Below are 22,161 nucleotides of genomic sequence, written 5' to 3'. Positions count from 1 at the left end.
GTTGACAGCAGAGGGAGTGTAGTTAGGAAGCCAGTGCCAGCCATCGCTGGCGCTGAGCCTCCCAGGAATCTGTTCTGAGGGCAGGTAGTCTGGGAGGGCTTCCTGGAGCAGGTGCTGTCCATCAAGGACCTGAAACCCAAACCAACCAAGGGACAATGTTGGGGTAATCAGCCGAGGGATGGAGGTGGGGTGAGGGAGGCAAGGGGCTGTCAGAGGAAAGGCCTTGTGGGTGGAGACTTGCAGGGACCCCATGTTCCCGCTCACCTGAGGGAAGGAATGAAGGATGGGCTGAAGAGAAGGCCTAGGTGGGAAAGCCGGCCCTGCGCTCTCCTGTGAATTTTCTCTGCTGGTACAGAGGGGTGGGAAGTGCCGGTTGCCAGCATCATTATGCCCCTCCCCGCCCTCACGTCAGAATGCAGCGGGCCCAGAAGCGTTGGGCTCCCTGTCCTCAGTGGATAGCTTAGGGCCCAGAGCCAAGGCCCCGCTGCTGACTCAGGCCCCCGTTGGCCAGCTCAGCATTCCTGCCGGCCTCCACCACCCCACCCTGCCCTGCATGAGGCTATTGAAACTCTTTGTGGAAGGAGGGGTGTGTCAGGCCATAGGACCACACCCCCAACCAGAGCCTTCTGTGGCAGTGCAGCCCCTGGCAGGGGCAGGTGGCAGGGTAGGGTAGTCAGAGCAAGCTCTGACCGCTGCTACGGGCTGCTCTGCGGAGTGTCTGTGAGCGGGGACAATCCTGGGTAAGCTGGCACAGTGAGGGGACCCCCTAAGGGAGGGATCCCACCTCCCATTAGTACTCGGGTTCCTTCAGCTTAGGTAGGAGGACTGGGCTGGGAGGCAGTGTCCTGCAGCCACCATCCAACTAGCCCTTTCCTGGGGCCAGCTGGTTTTCCTACTAGCTAGGAGCTACCTGGTTAGAGGGTGTGGCTGGCTGGGCTTCCCCCATCAGACAGGGAGCCCCTAGGTCAGCTTTGTGCAGTCCCTGGTCTCAGCCTATGCTGGTGGGGTCACCCTTCACCCACACCCTCCCCTAATAGCCTTCCCCTCTCCTGGGCCCCCCGGGCTGGTGCATGTGTTAGAGCCCTGCACAGGTCAGGCATGCTCTCTGCAGGTATGGGGCAGGGCCGGGTGCCATGAAGCCGGTGCCACTTGTCACCATTTGGTGGTTGCTGCTGCTGGGCACCACCCAGAAGTGCTTCCAGGGAGAGACCGCCTTCTACTATGGAACCTTCCCAGCGGGTACATCCATCTGTGTGTCTGTCTGTTGACATGTCCACCTCAGCTGTCTAATGTTTTTTCTTCCCAGTTGGAAGGAGGAAAAACATCCCTGCACAGGTTCTAAATGAAAGGGTGCGCCTAATCGATCTTTTACGTTACTAGAAACTTGATAGGAGATAATGTTCCTCAGAGCCACAGTTGTGCCCCAAAGGTTTTCAGGTTTTCATGTTCTAGTTTTCCCCCACCCTGACTCAGCAGGCCCTAAGGAGATGAGGGTGGGAGGAGGCTGGAGCCCAGGGTTGGTGGGGTGGGGGCTCTCCCCACATCTCTTCCACCCACCCCTGCAGGCTTCTCCTGGGGTGTTGGCAGCTCTGCTTACCAGACGGAGGGTGCGTGGGACCAGGACGGGAAAGGGCCCAGCATCTGGGACGCCTTCACGCACAGTGGCAAGGGGAAGGTGTTGGGGGATGACACAGCAGACGTGGCCTGTGACAGCTACTACAAGGTGCAGGTAAGTGGAGGCGGTGCAGGTGCATGCTGATGCACATGAGCAGGTGTCTAGGTGGGGGGTGATGTCTTCAGGGAGATCCAGTGAGTGGGGGTGAGACCATGGGGGCTTGGAGGTGCCGGAATGTAGGCGGAAGGTAAACAGGGCCTCACCTAAGCCAAGTGCTGGGGTCCTGCAGGAAACCTGGTCCCCTGCCTGTGAGCCATGCCCCTGTGGTACCCACTTTCCTCTGTAAATAGTCTGCTTTGGGGCAAGCCCCATCCGAGCTTCTGAAGATCACCCCGATGGTCTGCTCCAGAGGACCCCACATCCTGCACTTTTCTTGATTCTCGGCCAGAGGTGGAGCAGGTGTCGTCAGTTCATTGTAGAGAAAAGATGCAGGAACGAGCCTCAGCAAACCCCCCCCCCACCTGTTCCCTTAGTAACCACACCCCCCCCGTTCTGGCCTGCCTTCACAGGAGGACCTGGTTCTGCTGAGGGACCTGAACGTCAACCACTATCGATTCTCCTTGTCCTGGCCCCGGCTGCTGCCCACAGGTATCCGAGGTGAGCTGGTAGTGGTCTCTCCCAGGTCCAAGGGCAGCCCTGCAGGCACGGGCCATGTTAGCTTTGAGAGGGCTCCACAGAGGACCGGGAAGGGAGGGAGACATGTCCCTCCTGAGCCTGGTGGCTGCTGGCAGCTTGGCTCCTGGCCAATCTGTACCACTTGTTAGACCAGGAATGCTGAGGGGTGAGGGGCACCTCAGGCCAGGAGGGCCCAGAAGGCCAAGGTCTCAGTCTTCGTTCCTAGCATCCACTTTTGTTGTCTACCCCAGCTGAGCAGGTGAATGAGAAGGGAATCAAATTCTACAGCGAACTCATTGACGCCCTTGTGAAGAGCAACATCACCCCCATTGTGACCCTGCATCACTGGGACTTGCCGCAGGTGAGGGCTGGCACGTGCTCAGAGTTCCCAGGAAGATGAGAGCTGCTGGGGTTGGGGGACTGCAGGGGCTGAGGCTGGCCAAGGAGGGGCAGGGAAGAGCAACTTAATGCACCCATGCTCTCTGACCCCCGGCCATGTCTGTGAGGCTGGGAGGTGACTGCTTGGTGCCACTGTCAAAGCTTGCCATTCACTTGACAAGACTGCCCGAGTCCCTTACCCTGGACATGAACGTGGCTCTTGGTGCCACGGGGTAGACAAGGCTCTGAGCAGTCTTGGAAAGAGAGGAGGCTTCCAAGAGGTGTTAGGGAACAGGTGTGACCACCCCAGGGCCCTAATGGATTGGGCAGGAATGGGGAGGAGAGGGTACTCCAGTAGTGTAACTGAGGCCAGACCTGAAAGGTCACGAGCATTTCTAGGAACTGCGGTTTGCTCCTGTGAGAAAGGGAGACCCCAGGTGCTGGGGCGGAGGGCAGGGGTCAGAGAAGGCTTTTGGGGACTGAGTGGGAAATCAGCTTCCAGGCCGTTTCTCAGCCAAGCATCCCACAGAGCCTCCAAGGAGAGCTCTCAGCAAAGGCAAAGGAATGATAAATTGTGGGAAAATCCTGCCCTGTGAACAGGGTGGGAGAAGCTCTCGTTAGGGAAGGCAGCCCTACCTCCCCACAGAGGATCCTGGGAGGTCTCTGCCATCAGCATGTTCCTCAAAACCCTTCCCCAGAGTTCTCTGAGTGTTCATGATGCCCACCCCCTCCCCCAACATCAGATTCCTGTTCTGTTTAAGACTGTTTCTGTTTAAGCAGGTCAAGGCAGATGTCCTCCTTGGCTCCCTCCCTCTCACGCACCTGTTGCATGGCTGAAACCAGGGATTCCACATTTGAGGTGCATTGTGGTTCACACCACCACCACTGTCCTCAAGTCTGGATGCCCTTGACCTTGTCCTTTTTGCTCCCCTGAGCATCCCCTGTGCTGAGTGTCCATGTCTGCCCTGTGCATTTGGCTAGTGGTCCAGCAGGTTCCCGCAGACATCTACTTCTCTCTCTGTGGCAGCTGCTCCAGGTCAAGTATGGTGGGTGGCAAAACGTGAGCATGGCCTCCTACTTCTGCGACTATGCTGACCTCTGCTTTGGCGCCTTTGGGGACCGTGTAAAGCACTGGATCACTTTTAGCGACCCTCGGGTAAGTGGGGCACCCTCCCGGCAGGCACAGCCCCTTGGTTGCACCAGATGGCTGCCTGACAATTCCTGTGGGTCCCGTGGTACTCGCTTACTGTCCCCATAGGCCATGGTGGAGAAAGGCTACGAGACAGGCCTCCATGCACCAGGCCTGAAGCTGTCCGGCACTGGGCTGTACAAAGCAGCACACAACATCATTAAGGTGAGATGGATCCTTCTGGAAGGGTGGCCTCCAGTGCCAGCTCAGCTGCCCCGGGGTTCTGAGCTTGAGCTGGACCCTCTGTGGAGTCACCTCTGGGTGCACCTGCTCTGTGCCAGGGGCTGTATCTCATCCACCTGTGTTTTTCTGGACACTGAGACTTGCCACTGGTCACTAAGGGTCATGAGCGAGCCAAGGGGTGGCGCCTGTGGCTGTGAGGAATGGTGACCGCAGAAAGGAGTGGGGGTGTGCCTGTGAGCGAAGGGCTCAGATCGTCGGCAACTGAACCCAAAGGTGGGACCGGAGGCTGAGAAGGGAGCAGCAAGGGCTGGACGTGGTGGTCTGGACAGCCAGAGCCCCAAGGTCCTGGACTGTGGGAAAAGGAGGGTTAGGACAAAGAGTTACAATAAGACCCTTCTGGTATCTCAAGTTAAGTTATCACCTACAATAGCAGCATCCTGTTTGAGCACTGGTTCGAGTCCTGGCTGCTCCACTTCTGGTCCAGCTTCTTGCTAATGAGCCTGGAAAAGCAGTAGAGGCCAAGAGCTTGGGGCCCTGTACTCCTGTGAGAGACCCAGATGAAATTTCTGGCTTCAAACTGGTCCAATTCTAGCTGTTGGAGGCATTTGGGGGAGTTCAGTGTATGAAGCAGTGATGGGCAGTCTGTGCCATCAGCACAGCAAGGGGCTCACTGGAGACATGAAGGCCTAGAGAGTCCTATCGGGGGACATCGCCTTCATGTGGCTTATGGTCCATTTTTATTCCTTCATTTTTTTAAAAAAAGATTTATTTGTATTTGAAAGGCATATTTACAGAGAGAGGAGAGACGGCAGAGAAAAATATTTCATCAGCTTGCTTACTTCCCAAAGCAGAGATGAGCTGATCCAAAGGCTGGCAGCTTCTCCCAGGTCTCCCACGCAGGTGCAGGGTCCCAAGGACTGGGCCATCCTCCGCTGCAGAGGATTACTAGTTGAGTCACCACACCGACTCCCGACTTAGTGTTTTTAAACTGAATACCGAAAGGGGCGGGCCCTGAGGACTTGTGTAAGAGCACAGGTGGAAGGCGCCCTTCGTGCTCCGGCGAGAGGAAGCTGAGCAGAAGAGGGTCCTGGCAGTGTTCCCAGGTGGTCCACCCAGGGGACAGACCCAGGCTTTCTTCCATTGCTCTGGTTGGTCGTCACAGGCAGGAAAGACAGGTAAGTAGAGCACGTGGGGAGTGAGGCCCCGCCTCCTATAGCCGTGACAACACCCAGTTGCTACTGCGCAGACTCCAGCAGGAGTGGGACTCCTAGTTACAACACGGATTGCCACCCTGGCTCCCAGAGCATCCCATTCAGTCTGTAGGAGCTCTGGCCCTGAATTTGAATGTCAACTGACTTTCCTTAGGGGATGTATTAGCTCATGGTCTGGAATTTCCCCCTACACACACTTTTTTTTTTTAAATTATTATTATTTGAGTCAGGGTTAGGAGGAGAGACACAGAGATTTTTCCGTGTACTGGTTCACTTGCTAACGGCCAGGGCTAGGACAGGGGTAGGCCAGGGCTAAGCCAGGAGCTTCTTCTGGATGTCCCATGTGGGTGTAGGTGTTCAGGGAACTGGGTCATCCTCAGTTGCTTTTCCAGGTCCTAAGCAGGGAGCCGAACGGGAAGCAGAACAGCCAGTCAGAAACCAGAGCCCATATGGGACACTGGCATCACAGGTGGCAGCTTTAATCACTCCGCCACAGAGCTAGCCCCCGGCCTGTGCAGGTCACCTCCCATCTCTTAAACATCCAACTGACCTTGGGAACAGGCCCAGGCAGGCCTGGAGAGAGAGATGCATGGATGCTATTTTCCTAGCTTACCAAGCACCCATACCAGTTACCACAAGCAGAAGGAAGAGACAAGAAACTTTAGTAAAACTGTTAGAAATGGTAGGGAATGGCGGAGTGGTTAGCGCTGCTGGTGGCCAGTTTCTTGCCAGGTACAGAGATGGTAGGCACTCCCAGAGGTCAGGGGGAGGGAGTAGGTGGCTTGGGAGAGTCAGAGCACTGAGGGAGGCCACCCTACAAAAGAAGGGGATCAGAAGTAGCCACAGCAGTCACCCGTGCGAATTCCTGCTCCCTCCGGCAGGCCCATGCCCAGGTCTGGCACTCCTACAACGACACGTGGCGCAGCAAGCAGCGGGGTGAGTGATGAAGGCCGCCCATCCTCCACCGTGTGAAGGGACCACCGGTGCCCAAAGGGGCCACGTCAGACCCGTCCCCTGCACTCTTCTTTCTTCTCTCCCAAGGTCTGGTGGGGATTTCACTAAACTGTGACTGGGGTGAACCTGTGGACATCAGCAACCCCAAGGATGTGGAGGCTGCCGAGAGATACCTCCAATTCTGCCTGGGCTGGTTTGCCAACCCCATTTATTCTGGTGACTACCCCCAAGTCATGAAGGACCGCATAGGTGAGCCAGACGCTGGCTCCTGACTCGGGGCTCCCGCTGCACAGCAGCCATTGGCTGGGAGCTCAGACAGAGCCGACAGAGAGCAAACAGCAGGGCTTGGGGCAGCCCTGAGGGAGTCCATTATTTGGAGAGGGGAAGTTGAGAATGACCTGGAAGTTGAGGATGGCCAACCTTGGGGGTAAGAGGAACACAGGCAATTGTTTGAGCTGCCTGCCCTCTTTCTGTCTCGTGTGCCCTCCCTTGCGCCCTCTTCCCTCTGGAAGGAGGAGGGAGCCTTGGGGCAGGGTGCTGGGCAAGCGTGGTCATTGAGAACCGCGAGAGGCCTCCAGAAGGTGGTGGGGAGTGCCGTTTTAATTCCGCTGCCCTACCAGCTTTTGCCAGCTGGAGCTTTGCAAGCTCTGGTTTGTGGGTGGCAGGGAGGGTGACAAGGCCAGGAAGAGTCCCAGGACCTCCTCACTTTGGATGCTCTCACCTGCCATGGATCTACAGCAACTTGGAAAAGAGCCCAACCCTCAGGGGTGTCTTTTTCAAATGTTAAGATTTATCTACTTATTCATAAGGCAGAGTGACAGATTATCCGTCTGCTGGTTTCACTTCCTAGCTGGCTGCAACAGGCGGGACCAGGCTAAAGTCAGGAGTCAGGAGCCTGGAGCTCCGTCCCAGTCTCCCACATGAGTGGCAGGAGCCCAGGCACTTGGGCTATCCTCTGCTGCTGGTCCAGCTGCTTTAGCACAGAGCTGGACTGGAAGTGGAATAGCTGGGACTCAGCTGGAGATGTGACATGGGATGCTGGCATCACTTAATCCTGTGCCACACTGCCAGCCCCGGGGATGCCTCTGAGCACCTAGACTCCGGCTGTCTGTCCACTACACCCTGTTTTGCTAACCTGTCAATCATTGACCATAGCCACAAGATGACAGCAGCTCTGAGCTTCATATCCCTACACATTAACACCCAGCAGCCAAAAAAGGATATAGATCTAGTTTACCCCATCAATCAATGTTACCCATTTAAAAAATTAATTGAAAGGCAAACTGAGAGCAAGAAAAGATCTTCCATCTGCTAGTTTATTCCCTAAATGACCATTGTGGTCATTTAGCCAGGGCTGAACCAGGTGAAGCCAGGAGCCAGGAACTGCACCTGGGTCTCCCAGGGGAGTAAGCAGAGCGCTGGATCAGAAGTGGAGCCACGGGGGCCTGTAGGGGATGCCAGTGCCACAGCTTAGTAGGCTACAGTGCCACCCCTCGCTTTCTGTGTGTACTGCACTAAGTCCTTCATCTGAGAGAGGCTTTCTCCTCTCAGGATCGCCCGTCCAGGCTGCTCTGCATGACAGGTCAGGCCTGTTCCCGTTTGGAGTCTGGTGTGAGCCACATTTTCTTTTCCTCCTTAAATTAATCCCTAAGAGGTTTTTGTTGTTGTTGTTTTAATGCTATTGTAAACAGAATTTCCTTTCCAACTTGTTCATTATTGGTGAATTGAAGCTTAACTGATTTTTTGTGTGATTTCGTATCCTGCTACTTTGCAGCATTCCTTTGAACTAAGTCTTTTCGTCTGTGGAATCTTTGGAACTTGTATCATCCACAAACAGGTTTTTACTTCCTACTTTTCATTTGGATGCCTTTATTTTTCTTGCCTGATTGCTACAATTTTTTTAAAAAGATTTATTTTATTTTTATTGGAAAATCAGAAATACAAAGAGGAGAGACAGAGAGAAAGTAGTCGCAGGATTAGAACCAGCGCCCACATGGGATCCCAGCACGTGCAAGGCAAGGACTTTAGCCACTAGGTTACAGCGCCAGGCCCTGTGGCTACAATTTCTACTCCTCTGAACTGAGGTGGTGAAGGAGGATGTGTGTGTCTTGTTCCCAACACCTTCTGTGCTGTTGCACGTCCAGGCAGTGCCCACCATGACCAAGGCACACTGGCTGTTAACTTAAGAGTCACGTGTGATGCGTGGCTCTTGTATTAGTGTAGGGACAAGATCTTGCTTTTGTGTTTTTTCGCAAGTTGGCAACTATAACAAGGTGATAGCAAGCTACTATTTTCAAAGCATTTAATAATATGAATGTTTCACTCATTTAACCTAGGTGGGCAGCCTCTTAGAAAACACACTTATGGCCATATTTTAGACCAACTCAAAAATATTGCTTTTTTAAAGAACTGGAGGCAGAGTGAGCGAACACAAGTGAGCACACAAATGTGCCAGCTCCCACTCACCAGTTCACTTCCCACATGCCCACACAGGCAGGGCTGGTTGGGCAGAAGCCAAGAGCTGGGAATTGCCGCATGGTATCACTCACGCATGGCTGTGGCCTTCCAGCGCCATCACTGCTGCCTCCCGGGGTCTGCACTGGTGGGGATCTAGACCCAGCTTCTGGACTCAGGTCCTCTGATACACAGGTGTCCTACTAGCATTGTAACCACTAACCTCCACACAAGCCCCCAAAGGCTGCTTGCCTGTATTTACCTATTGAAAACTTTTCTTGGGGGGAGCAGGTAGGGGGCAAAGGATTATATTAGGATGTTTTTCAAACTTCCTAAAGCGCAGGAAAATACCAAAATGAAGCGAAGCTTCCCTCCCGCGGCCCTTCTCCCCTGGAGGAAGTCAGCCTCCAGAGATGGACAGTACTTCTGAGAGCAAGTTGCCACATACATCTTTTCTCACCAAGTGCACCTTGGCAGGCAGTCTGTGTGGGTGTATAGAGCACAGCCTCATTTGTTCCAACAGCTGCACAGTGTGGTTCTGGTAGACATTTTGTCTCGGTAACCAGTCTCTCTAGACAGGTGTGTGGGTTGTTCTAGTCTTTGGCTACTTGGAGCTGCAGTGGTGGTGCAGTGGGTTGGGCTGCTAGTTATGATTTTAGAATTCCTACTAGAGTGCTTGTGTGAGTCCTGGCTGCTCTATTTCCAGTTCAGCTGCCTGGAAAAGCAGCAGAGGATGGCAAGTGCCTGGGCCCCTGCCACCCATGTGAGGGAATGAACCAGTGGATGGAAGATATCTTCCTCTTCTGTCACTCTAAAAAAACCAAAAAGCCTCTGAAAGCCTACGGCTGCTCCACCTATGTAGGATTCTAGCACATGTGAGGCAGCTAAGGGCTAGGCAGATCTGGGAGGCAGGGTAAGCCTGGTGGTTAAGGCGCCGGTGAGGCTGTCTGTGTTCCATGCTGGGATATCTGGGCTGGAGGTCAGTCTCTGCCTCCTACGTCAGCTTCCTCCTAATGCAATGCGGAGGCTGGGAGGCAGCAGGTGATGGCTCAAGTCATTGCGATCCTGCCACCCATGTGGGAGACCTGCATTGAATTCTTGCTCTTGGCCTTGGCTCAAGTCAGCCCTGGCCACTGCAGGTATTTATGGAGTAAACTAGGGGATGGGAGCTTTCTCTCTTGCTGCCTTTCAAATATATATACATATATAAATATAAACATGTACACATACATGAGTATATATATACACATATATACAGATGTATACATTTGTGTGTGTATATATATATATATTTTAACATCTGGAATTGGTGAATCAAGCACACAGCTTTTACAATTCTGAGAGAGAACATTGCCCAATACAAAAATCTGAACAGCAATGTGCAAATATATTCCTGCCACATACACACACACACACACCACCACCATCTTGTGGTTCTTGTGTAAGGAACAACATAAGTCTAGCTTAGCTAGATTCCTGTAAAAACGCTGCCTGTAAGCTGTATAGGCTTTTACTTTTGGCGGGGGGGAAAAGTATCCAAATACCAAAATTCTGCCTGTGTGAGGCTATGTTTTCCTGGAGCCAGCCAGGACCTGACCTGGGTGTGGCATAAGAAAATGTGAGTAGCTCAAGCCTCGAAAGTTGTTTTGCTTCCTGACAGGGAGAAAGAGTGCCGAGCAAGGCCTGGAGGTGTCCAGGCTGCCGACGTTCTCGCTGCGGGAGAAGAGCTACGTGAGGGGCACCGCGGACTTCCTGGGCTTGGGTCATTTCACGACTCGGTATGTCACAGAGAGGAACTTCATTGCCCGCCAGGGACCCAGCTACCAGAATGACCGGGACTTGGTGGAACTTGCCGACCCGGACTGGCCCGACCTGGGGCCCCAGTGGCTCAGTTCTGTGGCCTGGGGATTCCGGAGGCTCCTCAACTTTGCTCAGGTGATTATTCGCAGCAAGGTCAAAGACATGCATCTGACTCTCCCCAGGCTCATGGCTTAAGCTTGGATGCCTGCCTCTGAAAGCAGAACAGAACATCAAACAGAGCATAACTTCACAGGCTTCAGGGAACAAGGCCTTCCAGATGAACCACTTCTATGTATGTGCTTAAGCTACTTAAAAAATAATTATTTTTACAGGGAGAGTGAAAGAGTATTTTCAGTCTGCTGGTTCACTCTGTAATTGGCTGAAGCTGCTAGGACAGGGCCAGGCACCCAAGCCGCTGGGCCATCATCTGCAGCCCTCCCAGGTGCTTTAGCAGGGTGGAAAGCAGAGCAGCTGGGACTCCCAGTGGTGCTCCCAGATGGGATGCTAGCGTGTTACAGGTACAGCCTAACCTACCTCAACACATGCAAGCCCCTTTAACTGTCTGTCTCCCAAGATGGGACAAACAGGAAGGAACAAGGCTTTAAGATCTCCCCCTCACCCCAGCCCTGCTGAGAAACAGGCTCTCTGTGGGGCTAGGCCTCCTGGTCACTCATCCCTGGGTAAACGTGGTAACCGACAGGCACTGAGTGCCCAAGCACATGGGTTGGTGGCGGCACGCTGAGGATGTTTCTGCATGAGCCTACACCCCGCCCGGCCGAAGTCAGTGCTGCAAGGTGCCTCCCGTGTTGACTCCCTTTCAGACGCAGTATGGCGACCCTCCCATATACGTGACAGAAAATGGAGCCTACCAGAGAGCACGGTGCACTCAGTTATGCGATGAATGGCGAATCCACTACCTCAAGGGATACATAAATGAGATGCTGAAAGGTGAGAGAAAGGACCAAATAGGTCCAAGGACCAAATACACCGATTCCTCAACTGACCTCACACAAATCCATCACACAACGGTCAGTTCAAAGTTGAAGTCTCTTAAGATGTTTTTCTAAGTGACATGCTAAAACAGAATAAAATGTCATTTCAGCTATAAAAGATGGTGCTAACATAAAAGGATATACTTCCTGGTCTCTCTTGGATAAATTTGAATGGGAGAAAGGCTACTCAGACAGATACGGATTATACCATGTCAAGTTCATTGACAGAAATAAGCCTCGCTATCCAAAGGCTTCCATGCGATACTACAAGAAGATCATCGCTGCCAACGGCTTCCCCAGTCCGAGACACGTAAGGCTACCTGCTGCCACCCCATGTGTGGGATCTGCAAACTTTCCTATCAGCTTTCTATCTGGCCACACCTACTGGCAGGGAATATAAATTTATAATTCTGAGTGTTTTCCTAAAAGCCATTTTTAAATCTTGTTTATCAGAATTTTTATAAGGTGAGCGCAGGGGGACTAACGATGCAAGGTATCAGCCCTCAGAGAGCCACATTACTAGACAAGCATTAGACTGACACACTGCTCTGAGATGTACCCTACTCTTCAATTTGCACACATGGGGATGCACAGTCCCATTTGAAGTACAGGTGGACTGTTAAGGCATTTACTCGTATCCCACACTTCGTTGAACAGTCTCACGAAAGACATTACTTATCTGCTGGCCTTTCATCAGGTGGCCCGCTGGCACCGCGAGGCCCTGGAGATGTGCTCCATCAACAACCAGATGCTCGCTGCAGGTGAGTGTGCATGACGCCTCACACCACACACGGCGTTACCAGAACGCCGACACGCAGACCAGTGTCAATCTTCAGAAACCCACTGATGCCTGAAACAGGTTTTTTTTCCTTTGTTTTGAAGCAATTCAAATTCATATTTATACACATTTCAGATATAAAAATCTAGCACGAGAGAAATACTTTCTCCACTCTGGTTTTGTTCCTTTGGAATCATACTGTATATTTATGCAACTGCAATTCTTGTTACAGTGGAAGGAAAATGTCAAGCCTCACACCAAGTGATAAAAAGTCAAACATTCCAGAACTTAGATTTGCTCACTAAGCAAGTACTTTCACTAAGCACTCACTATGAATTGGAGGGTATTTTAAGCCCTGGAGATACAATGACAGACAAGGGCCTGCTCTTCCAGAAGCACTTGTTCCCATGCAGATAGTGAGCAACCAGGACGCAACTATGCACAAGAAACGCCAACACACATCCTTCATTCCTTTCAATTTTTTTTTTATTGCCCCATAAGGGCAATAAGAAACACACCTCGTGGTTAACAAAGTATCTTCAATGCAGTAGCTGAAGGGGAAAGTGCTGGACCAATTCTGTCATTTTTACTGGCCAGTATACCACTACGCACCACCTCCAAACATAAACCACCAGACAGTGTTAAACTGACATTCAGTTAGAACTTAGCAATGTGATGCAGAATTTACCCATGCGCTTGTGACCTGCGCCGGGCACACGACCTACAGCAAAGGATTACATAAATGTTTACCATTCTGTCACTAGACTTGAAGAAAACTTATGCTTTAACTCCTACAAGATTATTGATGAACTGTCAACACAGACATTCCCCAACATCTCTGAAAAGCTAGGAAAATCTCTTGAAAATTTTCCTTCACAAACCTCTCCAGTAAAAACGAGAGGAGCCGTGAAATCTGCCGCCAATAGTCTGAGATGAATTGGTTCTAAGGAAGGCCTTGCTGTGCACCCACTTTACCCCACCGCATTCTCTGAAACATTTTACAAAGCGTTCAGATGGCTAATTGCAGCTGGCCAGGTTCTCCTGCACAGTACATGAGAAGAATTAGAAATGTGATCGAGCCATCCTCCAGTCAGCTCAATGGACTGGCGGAGGCTCTGTTGGCTCAGACGGCATTCAAATGAGAGGTGGGTGCTGTCTGGCCTTTCAGAGCCCCTGCTGAGCTACATGCAGATGGTGACGGAGATCGTGGTGCCCACAGTCTGCACGCTGTGTGTGCTCATCGCTGCCGTACTGCTGCTGCTGCTGCTGGGGAGGCGGCACTGAGACAGGCTGCGACCGTGACAGAGGAACCGGCCGCCATCCGCTGTGGGGTTCATGTGCATGTCAGGCTCGTTGATTTATTTCCTCCCCCTCCCCCTCTTCTGTTTTGTGCTGGGACCTATGACTTGGAAAATTTAAGCAGAAATAAAAATAAAAATCATTTATAATCTCACCTACCCCAAGTCAGCATATTTTGCGATTATGCACACCATTTCATTTTATACAAGTGAGACCACTGTATACAAACTGTTTTGTAAGTTGATTTTTAAAACATTTTTTGAATGTATTAAAAAATAAGACTTTAATATTCCACTGACTGACACTTCAGCACTGTCCTGCACATGATGGGAAAAGATCGACTGTCCCTTCAGTGGTAAATCTACTAACCGGCCAGGAGAAAAGCATGCGATCCCAAGCAAATAAACACATACCCTTGTCTGAAACAAACATTTTACATTAATTTCAATTCACTTTATTCAATGAAACACAGTACCTTGATGATTACATCTCAGCTATGTTAAAATGCTTAAATCAACTAATCTCCATGTATTTGTAGATAAAATCACTTAAGAATAATGTCAGTTTATTCACTATTTCCCATATGGGATCCCAGTGTGTGCAAGGTGAGGACTTTAGCTACTAGGCTACCTCGCCCGGGACCTCAAATCATTTTAGAAAGCAGGTTTTGATCAGGGGCTTCATCTTAAGAGTTGGGCTGAGGCTTGACACGATGGCTCAGTTGATTAATCCTTGCCTTGTAAAGTGCTGGGATCCTTTATGGACACCGGTTCCTGTCCCGGATATTCCACTTCCCATCCAGCTCCCTGCTTGTGGCCTAGGAAAGCAGAGAATGGCCCAAAGCCTTGGGATCCTGCACCTGCATGGAAGCTCCTAGTTCCTGGTTTCGGATTGGCCCAGCTCTGCCCAATGCTGCCATTTAGGGAGTGAACCAGGGAATAGAAGATCTTTCTGTCTCTCCTCTCTATAAATCTGATCTGTATGCCTTGCCAATAAAAATATATAAATCTTTTTTTAAAAAAAAAAAAAAGCAAGCTGGGTTGGTGTGAAACCACTTTTAGCAAAATTTTGCTTTCAATATCAAACTGATGTGTTGGTCAGGAGTCTGCTGTTGCTACTATAGACAGGAGAGCACTTCAGTAAATCAGGGAAAATGGAATGAAAAGACGTTTATTTTGGTGCTGTTTCTTTTTCTTCTTTTTTTTTTAATCCATATGTATTTTGGGGTGAAGTTTTAGAGCAATTTTACATAGATCACATGACACACTGGGAGGATGCAGACATCTGATCCTGCCTACCAACCTGTTGCCTTCTCTGCCTCTCAGATAAAAAATTAAAACATGCAATGTTATTCATTTCCCTGCTTTCCAGGATTTAACTGGCCAAAGAAAGCTAACTGTTCAGTAACATCTGGTAAGCCTTTGATGTAATTATTGACGATCAAATTTCTAATCAAGTGTAAAAATCATGGAACCATAAGATTTGTAATCCATCTCAGTGCATTTAGAGAATAGAAAGCAAATGTGAATACCTTGGAAGAGCCCTCAGCACACTTTACTTGAAATGCACTTGGCTACAGGTCACCAGGCTGGTGAAGGGCACCCTCTCCTCCAGGCTGCAGTTCAGGGTGAGCTCAGAGAAGTCTGTGAGCAGAGAGAGAGTCTGGTGAGGACTGTTGCTGCCGGCTGCAGGTGCCTGGCAGTGTGGGATGCTGCCCCAGGCAATACATGGCACATGTCCTCCAGGGAGGGTCTAGGAGACTGAAATCAGGCAGCACAATTCATTCCACCAGGACAGAGTCTTGATGCATTTAAAGCACGATTAAATATTCTAAAACCTAAGGCATATATATATCTTTTTGCAGTTACCTATGTTTTATGTAAGACCTCACTGTTTTGTTTTTCCGTGCCACATCAACTAGGGTTAAACAATCTTAACATATCACAATTTGTGTTTTAAGAAAAACATTCTACTTAGGAGTTATAGTCTTAAAGCTAAATGAATCCATTTGTCTCTCCTAAAGATAGACTGTGCGATTTCAAAAATAAGTGGCCCAATTAGCATCTAGATGGGATTAGGCCCATCCTTCTAGGCCTACATTTTGGCTTCCATATTTTCTCCATTTCCAGGGACCCCGTGGGGGGCAGCCCTCTCCTGGACACTGTTTTTCTCCCCCATTAAGCCCAAGTCACCATTCTTTCTCTCCATGGCAGCTCAAAGTGCGCTCTTCCTCTTGGTCTCCCTGCTTTTGGTCTCAGCGGTTTCTCCCAAGAGCACTATAGCATGGCCAGCAGGACAGGCTGGGCCTCAGCCTCAGGGGTCAGTCAGTGCAATGACATCAGCTGTCCAACTTCTTACGTGCACGTGATCTCTGACAAAACCCAAACCGTCACCGGGCTTGAATTTTCACAACTGGGACTTCGCTTGGAGAGCCCATGTCTCACAGATGAGGTTTCCCTTCAAGAGTGGGGCTCTGCGTCAGAAGTCACTGAACAACCACATCAAGAATATATAATGGGTAGAAGAGCTTACAAAGCTCAAGCTAAAACGGACTCTGAGTACATTTCCACGCATTCTAAGGCATGGTTTTGAAGGAAGAGGCAAAACTGGACCCATGCATTAGCAAACTGAAATAATTTTCACATGCAAACAGATTTCCGTTCCTTCTGAAGCAACTTGGGAGACTCTAAAAGATAAAATCAGTGCACTTTTCTAAGCTGGTATCATTGAAAACATCTGTATTTCTCATCATTATTATAAATAGGGGCTGAGCACCTTGTAGTTTTAAGATTACACTGGAATTTCCTTTTTGGAGCAGCTCATGTCACCTGCCCATTTTTTCCTGAGTGATGAACATTTCTATTGGTAACATGTGTATTCGTTGTTGGAATCTGCTGCTCTGACCCGAGATGCGCCTCTCCTTTCCTGGCCCGTCACCTAGCTGACTTTTTACGTCTCGCATTTTTTTAAATTTTTTTTTTTCTGTACAGAAGCCTGTTCGTGCAGTTGAGTTTCAATCTCTTAGGCTCCAGGTTTGGTACCACACGTGGAGACTTGGCATGACTTCAGTTGGTGAGCAGCAAGGCACCGGTCTCTGTCTCTCTAGGACTTGGGTGGTTTCCTATCTGAGCAGAGCCTCTATCTGAAACAAGTTTCTATGATATCTGAATCAAAGCACACAGGTCTGGAGAATAACTTGCAAAGCATCAATCAATAACATACAACAATGTATTCCCAGAAATCTTAGATTCCGTCTGAAACCAGTCTGTAGTCAGACAACCCTTGCAAAATTTGAATGTGGCTATTTAAAACCTACGTGAACAAGAGAAAGCAGAACACATGAAACTCCCATGCCTGGAGATGGGAGCTTTTACAGGGTCTACGGAAGGAGGAAGCCTTGGTAGTTAGCTCATTTCACAAGACTCAAAGACGGTGCCCGGCGCAGTAACCTAGCAGCTAAAATCCTCACTTTGTACACGCCAGGATCCCATATGGGTGCCTGTTTGTGTCCTGGCAGCCCTCCTTCCCATCAGCTCCCTGCTTGTGGCCTGGGAAAGCAGTCAAGAACAACCCAAAGGCCTTGGGACCCTGTGGGAGACCTGGAAGAAGCTTCTGGATCCTGGCTTCGGATCGGCACAGCACCAGCCATTGTAGTCACTTGGGGAGTGAATCAATGGACAGAAGATCTTCCTCTCTGTCTCTCCTCCTCTTTGTATATCTGACTTTCCAATAAACATAAATAAATCTTTTTTTAAAAAATAAATAAATAGAAGAAAGGGTGTAAATTCCATTCCATTATAGCCAGTCCTAGTGACATCATCCTTCAAAAAAAGACGCAAAGACATTCAAGGATGAACATGGATCAGTCTGGCAAAGTACCCACGTAGGTGTAGGGACCCAAGGCCTTGGACTCGAACTGGCACCCATATGGGAAGCTGGCACTGTATGCAGGGGCTAAACCTATTACATCATGGCACCGGTCCCCAGGTTTTTTTTTTTTTTTAAATAAAAAAAAACCTCTCTATCCAAGTTAATAAGAAAAAGTATGATTATTATGCAATGGGTGTCTCTGGTACACTTACATGTAAGATCTATGATTGGGTGGAGAGGCTACATGTGGTGTAGCAGATAAAGGCATCACTTGTGATACCAGCATTTAATGAGTGCTGGTTTAGGTCCCAGGTCTGCTCCATTTTCGATCCAGCTCCCTGTTAATGTGCCCTGGAAAAGCAGAAGATGACCCAGTGCTTGGGTTCTGTAACCACATGAGGCCTGGATATAGCTCCTGGTAGGCCAGGCCCAGCTCTGACCATTGTGGCCTTTGGGGAGGATCAGTAAGATCAATCTTTATTTCTCCATCACTCTTTAACTCTGCCTTTCAAATAAATAAAATTTTTTGAATTAAAAAATTGTTTTTTAAAGAATAAATATGCTTTACACCTAGAACTTAGGCAAACTAAAACTAGTCCCCAAGGATATGATAATAGCACCTTTATGGAATAATATATCTGAATAGGTTAAGAACTATTTACCGGGTTTGTGAAAACTCAGATGCTCTACAGGTGAGCTGTCACTCAGCTGCCAGACCGTCCTAACCTTCTTCTGGCCACTGTTGATTTCCACTCTCCACTTCTGTGGCTTCTCACTAAGGAGAGAAAAAAACAGCGATGTCCTTCCTTCTGCAGTCACTGAGTGATGTCATCTGTACAGCACTGAGGCCGGAGTCACGGCACAGGTCACAGGTAGGAGTGCGGGTGTCAGGGTGCGGCTGTCTGAGCCGTTGGGGTGCTGGGCTGAGAAACGTGCATCTCACACCTCCGTGAGATCCCCCGCTCTGCTCCTGCTCCAGCTTCCTGCTAAGGCACACCCTGAGAGACAGGGCACTCCAGCACCCACACAGGAGACCTGGATGGAGTTCCTGGTTCCCAGCTCTGGCCCCTGGCACATGCTGCTGCTGTGGGCACTCGGGGGAGTAAATCTTTGAAGTGATATCTCTGCCTCCCAAATTAAAAAAAAAAAAAAAAGAGAGAGAGTGTGAATACCAACTTTTAAGAAAACAGGAATTGAGCCTGGCCAGATGGCTCCATGGCTAAATCCTCACCTTGCAAGCCCCAGGAATCCATTTGAGCACAGGTTCATATCCTGCCTGCTCCACTCCCCATCCAGCTTGTGGCCTGGGAAAGCAGTAAAGGATGATCTAAAGTCTTGGGACCTTGCATCTGTGTGGGAGATCCAAAAGAAACTCCTGGCTTCTAGGTTTGGACTGGCTCACTCTAGCTGTTGCAACTATTCATGGAATGAACCAGTGGATAGAAGATCTTTTTCTCTCTTCTCTGTATATCTGCCTAATAGAAATAAGTAAAAAAAAAAAAAAAAAAAAGCAGTAATTGAGAAACACCAGATGTGTCGCAGGACTTGAACCCAGACTGGGGTTGGCAGAAATGAAGAATCTTCAGGGGCTGTGGCATCTGAGTGTGGATGACAGGGAAGCAGGTGGCAGAGTGACCTGTGCAGGCAGACTGAGGCAGCAAGGGTGAGGCCTGAGGAAACACAGTGATACAACAGCCACAGCTTACCAGGGGAGCAGAGCCAGCACAGGTGTCTTCATAGACCATCCCCACCGGAGCCAAGCTGAACAGGTGCCAGGCAGCCACTGCAGCAGCAGAAGTGGACAGCCCAAGGAAGAAGCTCCTGGCCTTAGATCAGTTCCACTTGAGCCGCTGTAGCCACTTGGGGAGTGTGCCAGCGAATGGATAACTTTCTCTACCTCTCCTTCTTTCTGTAAATCTGATTCTCAAATAAGAATAAATAAATCTCAAAAAAAAATAAGATGAAGAAAAAGTGCTAGGAAGATGATGAAGGGCTCATTTTTAAAAATATCTTTTAAATGGACAAAACTGTACAAATTGTTTATAAAATGATTTGGAATATATGTGTACAAAATATCCACACTGGACTGGTTAACGTAGGCATCATGTCACACAGTTCACACTTTTTGTGTGAAATGAGTGACAGCTCACCTTCACATGCACTCTTAGCATTTTCAGGGAAACAAAATCTATTGGCACATTTCTACCCTCTGACAGAGCTGGCTGGTTTCAGAGAGGACACCCTGCATAGGACTCGGATGGTGAGACGCCTCCCGCCCCACTAAGGGACATTAGTGGTGTCCGGGACCAGCGGGAGGTCCAGTGCACAAACTGTCACAAGCCCAGAGGACAAGTGAACCAAGAGCAAGGACCGTCACCCAGGGAAGCAAGAAAGAAGAAAAAGAGGGCTGAGGGTGGCCTTCTGGAAGCAAGTAAAGAAGGACCTAAAGGGAACTATTCTGGAGGTGGGGCAAGGAGACCAAGTTCAAATGCAGACAGGAGCTCTGTCCCAGGGACTACAGCAGGAGATAGGCTCAGAGGAGCAGCAGTGTCGAGTGCCAACCAGCCCTATGGGGTTGCAAAGCTATACCAAAGCAGACGGAATTGGGGGCCAGCTCATCACCCATTGGACTGAGAACATTCTGCTTCTGAAAAGCATCCTCTGAACTCAGACTGTGGGGGTCCAGCCATGACCGGGCCTCAGTGACTTCAGGACAACTGCTGGATTGATGAGGACGGAACCAACCAGAGGCAGGACCCCCGACGGACGTAAGGCCATCCTAGGCCAAGGGAGGACTCAGCGGAGACCATTACTGAGAGCACCACAGAGGCCATTCAGTGTCCCTGCGGATGACCGACCCATCCTCTCAGCCCTGTGGATCCCTGCCTCCTCTCCCAAAATGCCAAGCCATGGCCAGCCTCCCGGGGTTGTGCTCCCTGCTCTACCCTGTAAAGGGATTCCTGATGCAGAGAATGCTGGCCTGACAGGCCATTGAGGCCAGAGGGTATGCACTGACGGCGGTGACACAGCTCGGGGTCATGGAGTCCCCAAGGCCCAGGAACACTGAAGCTGCTGACGTGACAAGGGAGAGCCTTAAGGCCGGCAGTGCATAATGGACTTGCTCACCTTTGGTATAAGTTTTTCACGGCAGCTGCCCTGACTGGTAGCTGAAAAACGTGCTGTTCATCAAGAGGATTTTGTTTATAGTATTTTATGCAGGATCTAAAGACAAAACAAAAAACAAAATCACACCTGTTTTGACAAAGGAGCCACATGCAGATAAAGCAGTCAGGTGGGCTGAAGCTCAGAAGTGCCCCCACACCTCACTGGTGAGCACCAGCACAGCCCCAGCACCAAGAATTCCCCAGCCACACATGTAAACCTCAAAACATCCCCATAAACAAGACCTGACACCAGGATTTCACTTGTTTGTGAGCTATTAATGGCAGACACACTTCCCATAAATATAAAACATACTTAAGATAAGCCCAAAGAAAGGTTCTCAGAAAGACAAAATGCAGAGGTTAGAGAAAAGTCTCGGCCTCCATGTTTTTTAAGAGCCTGGCCAATTGAACAGCTGACTCGTACACACTATGCTACTGAACTTTAATAGAAAAATAAAAGCTCTTCCAGGTTGCTTAAAAAAAATAAGGTAACATTATTTGTAGTCATTTATTTGCAGTGTGGAACCTCACACATACACAAAGCACCACAATCCACACATCTGAGATCACTTCAAACTGGACCTTGAGCAAACCACGTGGGGCCGCTAAGGATAGGTCCAGAACAGACAGCAATCCTTTCTGTTCCTCCACGGGTGGAGGCAACCCTGGGCTTCGATCCTAGAAGAACAGGAGTGTAAAGAAGTGCACACAAAGTGCAAAATACCATAGAGACACTCCTGGCTTGATCTTTACAACAAACACATGAGGTTATTAGATTCTTTTCCTAACTGAGGAAATCAGATTTCATGAAAGGGAACTTGCCAAGGCAGCCAGAGAGGAACAGACCCAGGTTTCCAGGCAGATTCCTTCCTGCGACGCTGACCAGAACCAGGCATTCGGGAAGGCAGGGTGAACAGGTGCCACCCTTATTGACACTGAAACTACACACAGCTTGTCTGCAAGTTTTCAGAAGAGAATACATTCCATGTAGTAAATCATAGAGCAATAAACACTTACTGTGTTAGGGAAAAGAGCAGCTCGTGTTGAGGTTTAATGAAAAGCATGCAACCGATGACTATTTCCAGGATATGGTGGAGCTTCTGCACACGATGAACCTGCTCTTGTAACTCTACTGCTGGAGAAATGAAGTATTCCTGAAATGAAAAAAGCAAAAGCAAAACAGGACGTTAAATGAGGTTGTGCTGAAAGAAAACGGTTAGGCCTGCCACACCTGAATCTGGCGGCAGGGGGCGGGGAGGCCAGCGGGAGGCAGCTACTCAGGTTCCCCCTTCCACACTAGCCTTCACCTGGTGAGTACTGTCTTCAGTAAGAATGTTTTAAATAAGCCATTAATCCTACTGCCCCAGTGAACATGAACCACAGAACCTCACAGAGGCGGTAGGCAGTACTTCTCCAGACCCTCCAAATGAAAGTGAATGCACAATTCTCAACATGAACCTTGCTAACTTGATTCCAGTGGCCACTTCCAAAGCCGGAGAGTAAGCCTAAAGTTAGGAAATCAAGAATGTGCAATACAAAGTTCCACTCTGGTGTACTGCTTTAAGTTGGTGCAGCCTGAGGAAAACAAACTTTTCCTCT

At 49.7% G+C, this 22,161-nt stretch overlaps 2 protein-coding genes across 2 annotated transcripts in view; one reads left to right on the top strand and one right to left on the bottom strand.

Moving 5' to 3' along the window:
- Positions 1–692: 692 nt before the first annotated feature.
- On the top strand, positions 693–13,682 carry LCTL (lactase like). The gene is made up of 14 exons (XM_040969568.1): positions 693–740; positions 1,112–1,239; positions 1,566–1,729; positions 2,185–2,272; positions 2,542–2,651; positions 3,696–3,824; positions 3,927–4,022; positions 6,133–6,187; positions 6,293–6,454; positions 10,320–10,594; positions 11,281–11,407; positions 11,562–11,761; positions 12,149–12,212; positions 13,398–13,682. The coding sequence occupies exons 2-14, from the start codon at positions 1,134–1,136 to the stop codon at positions 13,511–13,513; spliced, it is 1,692 nt and encodes a 563-aa protein (XP_040825502.1). The 5' UTR covers positions 693–740; positions 1,112–1,133; the 3' UTR covers positions 13,514–13,682.
- ZWILCH (zwilch kinetochore protein) overlaps positions 13,533–22,161 on the bottom strand; it is a 39,018-nt gene continuing 30,389 nt past the window's right edge. Inside the window, exons 15-19 of the mRNA XM_040969567.1 lie at positions 21,580–21,716; positions 20,525–20,620; positions 18,061–18,173; positions 15,060–15,171; positions 13,533–13,634 (exon numbers count right to left, since the gene is read on the bottom strand). Of these exons, the coding sequence (XP_040825501.1) occupies positions 15,083–15,171; positions 18,061–18,173; positions 20,525–20,620; positions 21,580–21,716 (435 nt within the window). The 3' untranslated portion in view covers positions 13,533–13,634; positions 15,060–15,082. The remainder of the gene's footprint in view (positions 13,635–15,059; positions 15,172–18,060; positions 18,174–20,524; positions 20,621–21,579; positions 21,717–22,161) is intronic.

This window comes from Ochotona curzoniae, unplaced genomic scaffold (assembly GCF_017591425.1).
Source record: "Ochotona curzoniae isolate NIBS_2020 unplaced genomic scaffold, NIBS_Ocur_1.0 scaffold_4701, whole genome shotgun sequence".
NCBI lineage: Eukaryota > Metazoa > Chordata > Mammalia > Lagomorpha > Ochotonidae > Ochotona > Ochotona curzoniae.
This window is presented reverse-complemented; position numbering and strand designations above follow the sequence as displayed.